The sequence below is a fragment of the Sciurus vulgaris genome (genome assembly GCF_902686455.1).
Source record: "Sciurus vulgaris genome assembly, chromosome: 1".
NCBI classification, from domain to species: domain Eukaryota; kingdom Metazoa; phylum Chordata; class Mammalia; order Rodentia; family Sciuridae; genus Sciurus; species Sciurus vulgaris.
The window spans coordinates 22,847,984-22,860,036 of NC_136461.1; the positions used below are offsets into that span (position 1 = coordinate 22,847,984).

General features: G+C 60.4%; 1 protein-coding gene across 13 annotated transcripts in view; it reads right to left on the reverse strand.

Moving 5' to 3' along the window:
• ADGRB2 (adhesion G protein-coupled receptor B2) overlaps positions 1 to 11,715 on the reverse strand; it is a 35,430-nt gene extending 23,715 nt beyond the window's left edge. For 9 of the 13 annotated variants that reach the window (XM_079151539.1, XM_079151538.1, XM_079151537.1 and 6 more), the window contains exon 1: positions 3,853 to 4,672. In XM_079151539.1, the coding sequence (XP_079007665.1) occupies positions 3,853 to 4,657 (805 nt within the window). In that variant the 5' untranslated portion in view covers positions 4,658 to 4,672. Of the gene's footprint in view, positions 1 to 3,852; positions 4,673 to 5,868; positions 5,994 to 6,792; positions 6,826 to 8,172; positions 8,584 to 11,011; positions 11,144 to 11,218 lie in introns of those variants that run through there. The other 4 variants (XM_079151542.1, XM_079151543.1, XM_079151540.1 and 1 more) reach the window with 4 other exon arrangements.
• Positions 11,716 to 12,053: the final 338 nt, after the last annotated feature.

Below are 12,053 nucleotides of genomic sequence, written 5' to 3' on the forward strand. Positions count from 1 at the left end.
GATTCTCCCCATTACCCTGTGGAATGCCTCTCACTTGCCCCGTTTTACAGGTGGTGAGATGTAACTTGTCCATGGTCACACAGCAAAGGCAGTGGGGAGGTGAGAAATTGAACCCAGGGCTGGGCCACTTCAGTGTGTGGCCTTAACCACCATGGTACACCAGTGGTCACTCCACAGCACTGCAGGGCTTGCAGTGTGCCTCCACGCTGATAGACATGATGACACGCGTGAGGCCTGGCTGGAACTCGGTCCCTGATGAGAGGCCTGGGGGAGTCTGAGCCCCACTCCTCATTCTCGCGTAGAACCGTGCTCCGGTGGCACATCTGGGCCAAGAGGACCTTCCAGGAAACACCACTGTCACCAGGTACTAGGTCTCCCTAACCCTGTGCTGACAGGGAGTCCGCCTCCTCACTATCAGAGTCCTGAACAGGCAGGACCTGCTTCCTGCATCAGGCCAGGCTGGTCAAAGGGAGCAATGGAAGCCCTTCCTGGTGGAACAGGGCTTGAGCTGGGCTTAAGGGATGGGGAGTTCTGGAAAACGAAGGGCAGAGGGCATTCCAGGTGAGGGGAACAGCCCCAGAAAAAGCAGGAGGACTGGAAAGCAGGGGACTCTGGGGACATGGAGGAGGGCCGAGTTAGAGGGGTAGGAGTCAGAGAAAAGGCCAAAAAGAGTGTGGCAGCTGGGTCCGGGATGGGGCTGGAACGTGAGGCTGAGCAGAGCTTTGACAGAGCTGGGCAGGTCTGGGGCACTGGATCAGGGAAGTGATGCACAGAGAACTGGGGATCCTGAGGTCCCAAGAGGGCAGCACCTTGTCCAAATCACACTCCAACAGAGGCAGGGTTAGGGGTCTCATCTCCCAGGAGACCCCAGGCTCACCTGATGACCACACTTCAGGAATGGAACCTGGATGATGGAGAAGGTGGGCCAGCAACATCCAGCCAAGGAGGGGAAGGTGCCCCAAGGGGACAACGGGGGACAGTCAAGGAGGAAGGGAGGCACATGGGAGCTCTTTCTCCCAACTGTCATCCAGCACAGCCATCCCAGGGAGCTGGTGCCCCCTCAAGTCTGGAGTGGAACTGCAGGCTGGTGGCCAGCCCTCAGGAGCTGGGCTCCACAGCTGGCGCATCTCTGTGACCCGCCTTCCAGCCTTGGCCTTGCCAGCCTCCGTGCCAGTGCTCCGTGAGCTCCTTCCTGCCTGCCTTCCTTTTCTTCCTCTCCCCACACTTAACAGATTGCGGCAGCAAGATGGCACAAATTTATGGCTCAACTCACCAAAAATAACAAGAGATCTATCAAAGGCAGTTTGCGTGAAATTAACAGGCGCCTGTACCCTCTTGTCTAACGCACTCAGCTCTGAGGAGAGCCAAAGCACCTTACTTGGTCACTGCCTGCAGCCCCCGGCCTCTGTGCTCCTTCAGTGCCACCCCAAGCCCACCCTGCTTTGACTGGCTCACAGGAGTCCCACCGCAGGTAAACCCAGCTCCCCTGCCGGGTGGCTGGAAGAGGGGCCAGTATAAAGGTCTCACTCTTCTGTCGCCACCATTTCCGCAGGTCTTGCTGTCTGGCAGCTCCATGTGCCAGCCCACTCTCAGTAGCCTAGCAGGAGACATGGATGGAGGGCATTGGAGAGGGTCCGAGGGCTTGGCAAAGGTGGCACTGCCATCAAGCACAGAATCCTCCAGGTCCTAAGGATGCCTCAGACCTGCAGACACACCCTGACTAGTGGCACAAACCGAGTCGCGTGCTTGCCGTCTCTCATATCAGAAAGGTTGGACACGAGGAAGGAGGCGGCAGAGCAGAAGGGCCTCCTGCTTGCCAGGGGAGAGGACGAGACTAAAGCAGCCAGGTCTTGGTACCAGGGTGCAATTTGAGCTTACTTATGCCAGCTGATGCCACTTCGTCCCATGCCAACTCCCCAGAGGCGCCCTCCCTAAGGGCAACCACATGGAGACATGCCAAGTAGGACGGGGAAAGAGCATAGGTCAAGCTTGGGAACAGATTGGAGCTCCAGCTCAGGGCTCCCTGCTCAGAAAGGGCACCAGGCCTCATGCCCAAGGACAATCAGCCATCCAGTCTCCATCTACCCCCAGTCCCCGAGGTCCCTGCAGAGGCTCTGATGATGCCCTTCCACCATCAGCCCTCTCTGACCCCCCGTGATACCCCAGTTACCAACCAACTCCTGCTTCCGGCTTCAACCAAGCCCAGCTGGCTGCTCCTGGCTCAAGCCCCACATGGCAGCCTGCCAGCGGTGCCTGCCCATGAGGGCAGAGCCTTGCTTCTTTCACTGCAGACCACTGGGCCAGTGGACCACAGGGAAAGTCAGACAAAAGCATCTGCCCTCTGCTAAGCAGAATGGGGGAGGCCCCCACAGAGTGACAGGCAGTGGCAGCCACGCAGGAAGAGCCATAAACCTCCTGATATACGCCTGGCGCTCTCCGCCGATGTTCGACAAAGAAGCAAAATTCAATTTCTTCCTGCAGGCACTAAATCCCAGGCCAGCCTCCAGGGCCTGTAACCTGCCCACGGCCTGGCTGTCACTCGGACGGCTTCATCGACCGCTGTTAAGAGGCCAAGCTGGCCTGGGAGACAGGCCACAGCAAGGCCACTGGGCACTCACCATTCGTGGGCACGATGCCAGATGTCTCACGGGGTAACCAAGAAGGTCCCCCTCCAAAGCACTGGGAGAGACTGTGTCATTGTAACACTCCCTCTAACTAATTCAGGGATATCTCCCCATTTTACAGACAAAGAAACTGATACCTTTGTTATTCACAATAAAGAGTTAAAAGCAGTGCCCAGCTCCAGGGTCTAGCCTAGCCAAAGCTAGGATGGGGACAGGCCACACCCTCCAAATCTCCCTGCAGCCCTCACATGAAGCCTGACCTCTCATGAAACCCAGATGCCCCTTCCAACTTCCACCCATGCGTCCTCTTGCAGGTCGATCAGCACTTGTTATCCAAATGGGGAAACTGAGGCCCAGAGAGAGGAGGGGATACCTCTAGGGGGACCAGCTCCCAGACCTGCCCTCCCTCCCTCCCCCATGTCCTTGACCCCTGTTCCCTGCCAGGCCCCTCTGGCCAGTCCCCAGCCCAGCACTGTTCAGCAGGCATGCAGGGTCCAGCTGAGGGGCTTGGGGCTTTTGAAGCTGCAGGAAGCAGGTCAGTGGTCATGGTCAGGGAGCTGGGGTGGTGCGGGAGCAGGCAGGACTCAAGGGTTTACAGAGCTTTTGCCCAGTCAGCAGGAAGCTCCAGCAGCTGGCGGCCTCCGTCCCAGAAGACATGGGCCCAGAGGGGGGAGATGGGATGCTGGGAGTGGAGCCAGCCCAGCCCTCTAAGGCAGCCTGGAAGCTCAGGCCTCTTCACCCAAGCACACTCTCCCTTGCTTCCTTCTGCCCCGACCCTGGGACACTGCCAAAAATCACTGACCCGTGTGGGCAGGAATACATCTCTGCTCCCTGCCTACTCCAGCCTCCAGGCAAACTTGTCAACTTGCAGTGCCAGGGCCTGCCACGGCCACTCCGAGCTTTGGGCCTGGAATGCCCTCGCTATTCCTTTGGCCATCTCTCTCCCACTTGCCCTTTGGGTCTCTGTTCCTGCTCCACTCCCTTCAGAAAGCCGCCCCTGGTCTCTTCCCTGGGTTCCAATATCACTGCACTGTCTCATCTGCACCCATTCATCCTCCAGACTGAGGTCTGACCCTGATGACCCCAACATCTGGACAAAGCTGAGCAAAGGCAACATCTGTGAATGACTGCACAAATGGCCTAGGATCATTATGGTGTCCGGATGGACACCAACGGACACCATAAGCTCCCTCGGCACTCCATCCCATCAGCCCCTGCTCAGACTCACCATATCTCATCTCGGTGGTGAAGAGGTCATTGCTGCTTCCCGAGTGCAAATCGGCCTCGGCAGGTGGGGCTGGGCCCCCAGGCACCAGAGCATTGGACAGGGTGTGGGCAGCAGGAGGACCAGGAGGTGCGGTAGTGCTGGGGCCGGCCCCCGCTGCCCCGGGGCAGCTGCAGCCTGGCTGGGCAAAGCCACAGGCCCTGCCCGCGGCGCGGCCGCACTCCTCACTCCAGCGGCAGAGCACGCCACAGGTGAACTGGCTGGAGTTGTTGTTGTTGATGAGCAAGACCTCGACGAAGCGGAAAGCCAGGGCGGCGGGCGCCAGCAGGCGCGGGGCCTCAGAGGGCTCTGCCGACAGGCACAGCTGCACGAAGTTCTTGTCGAAGTGCAGGAAGGTGAAGGGACCTGAGCCTCCACACAGCTCCAACCCCGCTGCCGCTGCAGCCTCCTCCTCCTCCTCTGGCCGCCCCACCTCTGACTCTGCCTGGGCCACCACCTCCTCAGGGCTAGGCCGCAGGCAGGTAAAGTTGACCAGGTAGTGGTCCAGGGGCAGCAGGCGGGGGGCAAAGTGGGCGCACACCTGCTCCTGGCGGTTGAAGCGCAGGTAGAGGGAGTACTTGGTGGGGTCAGGGTTCTCCAGGGTCCAAGAGCAGCCCGAGGCGATGGTGGGAAAGAGGTCCTGCAGCGAGAAGGCCCCGTAGAGTACACCCGAGGCCAGGGCGGAGCAGGCACTGGGGGCAGGGTCGAAGGCGGTGGCCAGGCGCAGGGACAGAATCACAGACAGTAAGAGGGGACAGGCTGGGGTCATCCTATGTCCCTTGCCCTGTGGAAAGAGACAGAGGTGAGAGGATTCCCACATAGCTGGCTCTGAACCTCCTTGGCCATCTGAACACAGAAGGCGTCTGGTCAGTCAGGTCCACCTGTGTGACCTTGGACAAGGGACATGACCTCTCTGAGCCTCAGTTTCCTTACCCGTAGAACAGAGTGATGGCAGTACCCCCTCGCAGGTTTCCTACAAGGGTGAAGTAAGATGAGTGAGGGAGGGCCCAGGAGAATGCTGGGACCCTGTCAGGCCTTACGTCTAAGGCTTTAGTGTCGTCACTGTCATCCTACGGATCCTCCCATTAGGCTCATTAACCACAAGCGTCTAGGCCTGAGGCTGGGCTCCAGCACCATCCCCACCACCCAACCTTTATCCTCCATGAGTGTTGCTCTCAGTCACAGCGTGTCGTGATCAGCTGTGAGGAGTGTCATGCGTAATCCAACAGTAATTGTCAAAGTGCTGATGTTTGACAACGATTTGCTTTTTTATAAATCAGAGCAATTCAAGGTTATTCTGGGAACGATGTCATTCTCACTCTTGTGCTTCACTGAGTGGGAAGAAAGGGGTGGAGTTAGCCAATGAGCAAGGGCCATGCCCAACCTAGCCATGCCCACAGGAGGCAGTGTGAACGTCAAGCATGCCACTGTTGTGGGTTTCCTGGTTAGAACAGGGAGGAGAGACATCCAGCCAGGGCATGCTAAGCTTGAGCCCCAGCCACCTACTGACCAGGCAAGCCTCAGTTTCTTCATCTGCACAATGGGTATAGTGCTTCCCTTCTTACCTCCCTCTTCCCCTCCCGTTCCATGGGATTATCCTCCAAGGTTTGGCACAAGGCCTGCTACCGCTGGTAAAGCCACCAGCTCATCATGACCCCTATTCTTCACTATTTCCCTAGGGTTCAACTCATGCTCCTGAGTGGGGACCAGAGTTTATGGACTGCTACCTTCCCTCAAAGTGCTGCTCTAAGTTGAGCTGCCAGCAGGTAGGAATGTACTCTAGGCTCAGGAGGGTGACCAGAACCCTATCCTAGGGCAGTCAGGCCAGAGGGGATAGGAGCTGAGCAGGGGAGAGATGCAGGTGCCCTCCCACCCACCAGGCCAGGTGGAACCACTGCCCATAGTCTCCCAGCCTCCACCCCACTGACCAGAAAATGCAGCCTGGTGTGAGGTCTGAATCAGCCCCTTTTCCAGGCCTACCCCAGGAGTGATCCACCGGCTCCCTCTTCCCAGCCACAGCACAGCTCACAGCCCTGGATGGGTCCCTGGAGCCCAACTCTTCCACATTAGAGGAGAAAAGATGAGGCTTGGAGAAGGGAGGCCACCTGCTCAAGATGACACAAGAGTGGCCCAGCTGGGACTGGAATCCAGGACCTGAGGCTCTAGGCCTCCTTTCTCTTTCCCACCAGCAGCCCCTTGCTCCTTCCCTCTGCTTGTTGTTCACAATTCAGGCCAAATGGACAAGCTATGCACTCTGGGAACTGAGTCGCAAGCGCAGGATAATACACAGGTATGGCTAGATTTCCCCTAGACACAGCTGCTCCCTGGGGACAGATTTCCCCTTGGCAGTTCTAAGCAGTGGGAGGGGGCGGCGGCAATTATCATTCCAACCCTTGCTGCAGTATCCACGACATTCCTCCATGCCCCAGATCCCAGATCCCCACATGCGGCTCCTCTGAGCCAAGCCTAAGCCCAGTCACAAACACAAACAAGCACCTGCCCCTCCCCAGCCATGCAGGGGGTAGGAGGAGGGTGGTGGAGGCCAGTTTAGGGCAGACCTAGTCACTGAGGAGGAACAGCACTACCCTCCTCCAAAGGCCACCAGAAACTAGAACAGTCTTGGTCTCCCCAATACTCCTCATCAGAGCTAAAAAAAAGGGACTCCTGACCTTCCCCATCCCATATCATGCCTGTCCCAAACTGTTCAACCCACCCAGCATGCAGCAGTACCAGTGAAGCCAGCGGCTGATGATGAGTGACATCCAATCCCCCCTGCTGCCCCCAATTATTTTTAAGCAGGCTGCAAAATTCAGGCCATGGCGCAGCACAGCAGAGAAGAGGTAGGGGCTCATTATAACTGGCCTCCCCTCTCCCACAGGACAGGGAACCTCTCCCCCTACATACCTCAGCAGACGTGGGCTTGAATATCCTTGTGCCCTGAAGACACACACACAAAAGCATGCATGCTCAGACATGTGTATAGACAGCGTCCACAGGTGTTCTAACAGAGGAGCACACACAGACGTGCACAGATTGGTGAAAACCAAAGTGTGATCTCACACTTCACAGGAGTGCACACATATGTGCCCAATGTAGAGACACACACTTGCACACAGAGATGTATGCAAACTCGCAGGTGTGAACACATTGAGGTTCAGCAAGTGACAGCTAAGTGTCAGGCTGGATCTGCCCCACTGCCCCTTCCCTGTGTTCCTGGAGCCTGGTACCTCGGCTGCTCCAACCCATCAGGAAGCACCAGATCCACAACCTCCAGAGCCACTGCCTGGCTCCTCCCGAACTGAGCCACCTGTAACTGCTGCCTGAGCCTCCCATCCACTCAGCCCCCTCAAGCATTTTGAGATTTCAGCCTGGGTGTGTATCACCCTCATTGTTCCTGCTGCAAGCCCTTGAGGGGGCTTTTTATATCACTTCCCACCCCTCAAAATGAGACAAAGATCCAATTCCAAGTTGAGTCAACGATCGCCACTGATTCACTGAAGACCCTCCAGGATGTGTGTGCCAGGGCCCATCCTGGAGAAACTGGTCCAGAGTCCTGTCTTTAAGCCACCCCCAGAAGGGAGTTCTCTTCCTGCCCCCTCTCCTTCTCAGATTTTCACAGAAGCTCCCCTTCTGCCTGCTGAGGTCCAGGTCACTGCCTCTGGGAAGGCTCTTTGGGTTGAACCCTACGAGTGGCTTTGCCAACTCTGAGCCCAGGAAGACAACAAACCCCCAAGGCATAAGAGCCAGAGAGAAGTAGGGAGGTCAGCTATGAGGAAGAACTTCCTGAGGTCAGAGGAGGCTGATGGAGGATCAAAAGGGCTCCTCCCTCTGGACCTCTCTGGGCTGACAGAGGTGAGGAGTTACCTGGAGTAATCTCAGTCTCAAGAACCCTGTCCTCCAGCTCAGGCACCCCCAGCAAGCTCTGGAATCCCACTCTGTCCAAGTAGTTAGGTCCCCTTCCTCTCAGACCCCACAGGCCCGCCCAGCCTTAGACTCCCCCTCTGTACCAAAAAAGGAATCCAAGGCTTCGCAGCAGCTTTGAAGACCAAGTCAAGGCTGGGTGGGGGGTCGCATAAAGCGGCAGGGAAGGGGCGCCTCGGGGTCAGGGTCTGCCTGGCCAGTTGTGAGCAGGGACGCTGGGCGGCGGGGAGCCCCAAGCCCAGGCCGCGGGCGGGGGAGGGGGAGGGGAGGGGGAAGGGCGGCTCGCGGGGGAGGGGCGCGGCGACGCACATATCCGTCGCGTTTATCCACCTGGCAGCTCCAATTCGCCCGCCCGTCACTCACCCTCCGCCTCCCGTGCTCTTGCTGCGGGGCTGAGCCAAGGCCACCGCGCAGGCGGGGACCCCCACTCGGGGCCTCCAGGTCCCCTGCCCAAGCACCGACTGGAGGGCAGGGTGCTCACGGACCCCTCTCCCGCAGCTGTGGCACGCAGGAAGGCGCGCGCCCTCCATCCTGCCTCGAGCTGGTGGGCGGGACCGCGGGGCGCTGGTGCTCCCGGTGCGGCCCTCCGCCCCTGACTGGCACCCGGGGTCGCTCCGCGCCACTCTCCAGGTCTGTCTGTCGCGAGGAGCGGGGCTCCGGTGGGGGCCTCCTGAACGACTTAAGGTTTCGAAAGGTGAACTGACCGAGAGGGGACGAGGGGCGGCCGTCGGCCCCGGGGGCGGTGCCGCGCGGGCGGCAGGGAAGGGGGCGGTGACTCAGCCACCCTCCGCCCGCCTCCCCGGAACTTTGCAGCAGCTGGAGCCGCCGTTGCTACAGGAACCGAAAGCTTTTGTTCCCTGTGTCAGGGCTGCCCCGGCAGGCGGGTGGCTGGGAGGCTGCCACTCCCCGTGGGACCCAGGTCGGGCCACACTGCCCAGAGGACTTCCAGTGGAGCAGAACGCCGTGGGTTCGCGCCCCCTGCTTTCCGCCCTTTCCCTACCGGCTCTTCACAGTGCACTCGGCCAAAGCAGGTTTCTCCAGACTCCTTGGGCCCTCAGGCCAGGTCGTTCCCTAACTCCGACCTGCAGTGCTAACTGCCCTGCAAAGTTCCTGGTAGTGTCTGATCGCCTTGGGGGAAGTAGAGGCTCCGCAGAGTGGCTGATTTCCCACAGTGGGCCTTTGGGAATCCTGATGGGTTTCTTCTCTGGACTGATGCCACCTTCCCAGCCTTTACAGTTGAACCTAGACCTCAGAGACCTTGGTCTGGTGTTCGTGGTTGCCTCTGTGGCCAGAGCTGATGCCAGAGAGGTCCAGTGGAATGTTGCAGGACCAGTGAGGGGAGAGGGGTAACAGTCACAGGCCCCCTGGATCCATGGGGGGGGGGGGGCGGTGCTGAAGGTATTTTCTGTCATTATTATCCTGGGGATTGGAGTGAAGGCAAACAGCCCAACACACCTACCATTACTAATTATTGATAGGTGCTGGACATATACAGATAATCTAATTTCGTTCTCCCATCAACTATATAAGACAGCAATCACTGACCCATTTTACAGAGGGTCAACTGAGGCTCAGAAAGGTTAAAGAGCTTGCCCAAGTCTCATAGCTTTTGAACCCAGGTCAGTCATCTGACCAAAAGCCGAGTTCCTAACTACTTTCTCAGCTTCAAGACCAGGAGATTGAGAGGTAGAGAAGGGAGCAGAGACCAGCTCAGACTTCCCTTTGTGTTAGGGAAGTGCCCACGGGGCAACCCTCCCCACACACACACAGCAGTTCCTTTTTGAAAAATGACTGGGAAGAGCATGGGGGGGCGGGGAGCAGAGGTTTAGCAGGGAAGGAGAGGGGAAGACCCTTGCCTTATCTCCCCACCACCTTCACCAGGGCAGACCTTGTGCAGTGTCCACACTGACCCCCACCGCTGTGGCAGTGCAGCTCTGGACACTCCCCAGATGCCTACCCTGTCCCAGGGTAGGTAGATTCCCTAACAGCCTACTCCATATCCAAATCAGACAAAGCTCACCTTTGCCCCTGCCCCCACCCCGTGGGGAGTGTCATGAGGCACACGGACAGAATCTCCCTGGGGACCCCTGTAAGCCCAAACAAGCCCATCCAGAAGTCCCGAAGCCAGGGGCCAGTCAGGAGGGTCTGTGCTTGACGTTCAAGGGGCTCCTGACTTGCTGCTGGGATGAGCCCTCCACCCCTCCTCATCGTCATAGCATATTACCTGACAACAGGAGTGTTTGGTCACCGCTAGCACCAGGGGGTACCCGGCATCGCCCACCAATCTTATCCCCAGGGACTTCCCAGAACCAGTTCTGCAGGCACCGTAATGCTCGGGCTGCGGAAACCCGGGGTTGCCCGCGGGAGGAGAAGGGGCGGCGGGTCCTGGGCTGCGGGCAGGGGGCGCCAGAGGACGCCAAGGGGCCCGGCCGGCAGCTGGCGAGGCGGGCAGGCGGGCAGGCGGGCAGCATCTCTGGGCCCGGGCGCCCCTCCCCCCGCGGGCAACAGACCCGGTCGCCCGCTCTGCATCGGCCGCGGCGCGGAGGACTTCCCGCGGCTGTGCTCTCCGAGTGAGACCATTGCGGGAGTGGCCACTAACTTCACAGCCTACAATCCACAAATCATGCCGGTCCCCGGGGTTGCGGGAGGGTGCGTCTGGTGCCCGGCTCTATGCCCAGCATTGGGAGAAGAGGGATGAGGGGTCCGGCCAAAGATGAACACGGGAGTCAGGATTGCCGGTGCCTCGGCCGGAAGGAAGGGTCTTGGGGAAAACGTGGGGGACACGGCCCCAATTCCAGGCTGAGGGGGAGGGGACTTGCAGCAGAGATCGGCGAGGGAAGGAGGGACTCTGGGCAGATATGGGGGAGGGGGCACTCGGGACAGAAATAGAGGGGAAGCATGGTCAGGGTACAGGAGCAGGGATAAGAAAGACTCTGGGCAGAGATGAAGTGGAGGAGAGGACCAGGGTCCGAAATCCAGACTAGGAGGGGAGTTGGGGGGAGACAGTGGAGCTGCAGGTTGGTGAGAGGGGCTCTTATCAAAACGAGGGGGCGCGCTGCCCGGATCGGGGCCGAGACAGGGAAAGACTCGAGACAGCAATGTGAGGACTGTCTGGGTCAGGATTCTGAAGGCGGGGGGGAGTTTAATATAGACCGTAAAGGGTCGATACAGGCTGGGGGAGGGGGACAGAAAAGGGACTCACCAGAAATGAAGAGGGCCTCGACCCCAGGCTTGGGAGTTCCCAAAAAGACGGGTGGGTGAGCGTTGAACCGACTCAGTTCGGGCGGAGGGAGAATTCGGCAGAGATGGGCTAGAAAAGCGCCCCGAGTGCGGGCTGGTGCGGAAACTCAGGACCGCGCCGGGAGGGTTCGGTGCGGGGCCGGGTGGGGGTCTGGGGCCGAACACTCACCTGGGCGCCGTCAGCAGCAGGAGCGGGGGCCGGCGCTGGCGGAGGCGGCCACGGGGCGCAAGTTTGCCATCCCTAAGGCGGGGGCCGGGCTGGGCGCAGGGCTGGGCGCAGGGCAGCTCGCTGCAGCCGCGCGGAGGGCCGGGGCTCCCGCTCCGCGGAGCCGCGGGTGCAGAAAGGCGCCGCGGAGCAGCGCGGGGCGGGCGGGCGGGCGGGCGACGGGCCGGGCGCGGGCTCCTGCCGCCGCCACCGCCGCCTCCTCGCCGCGCCGCCCCCTGATCCCCCGCCCCGAGCACCGCCCGCTCCGCGCGTCGCCTCCTATTCGCGGGCGGCGGCCGCAGCCCCAGGCTCTAAAAACCCGTGCCGCATCCTCCTCGGTCTCCGAGCGCCGCCGCCGCCGCCGCCGCCGCCGCCGAACCAGATTCCTCCAGCCGCTCCGGCCGCTGCCCGCAGCGCGCGCCGGGCCGAGTGACGGCCGAGACGGGACGCGGCGCCTGCGCGGGCCGGACCCGGGAGGGGGCGCGCGCCGGGCCAGGCGCGAGGAGCCGCGGGAGAAGGGGCGGGGGGGCGGGGGCGACGCGCGCCGCCTCCTGTTAAAGGGGGAGCAGCGCCAGCCGAGCCAAGCGCGCCCTCCCCCTCCCCGCCCTGGGCCCTAGGCGCCGGCGCGGGAGAAGCCCCGGGTAAGCCCCCACCCCGCCCGTGGCCTCCTGGACCGCAGAGTGAGGCGATCCGCGACGCCCCTCCAGCGATATCCTAGGCCAGAGGCATCTGGAGCAGTCAAGGGTCTCCTGGGCTCCTGAAGCATTTGCTCCCCCCATACCCCGTGTGCATTGCATAT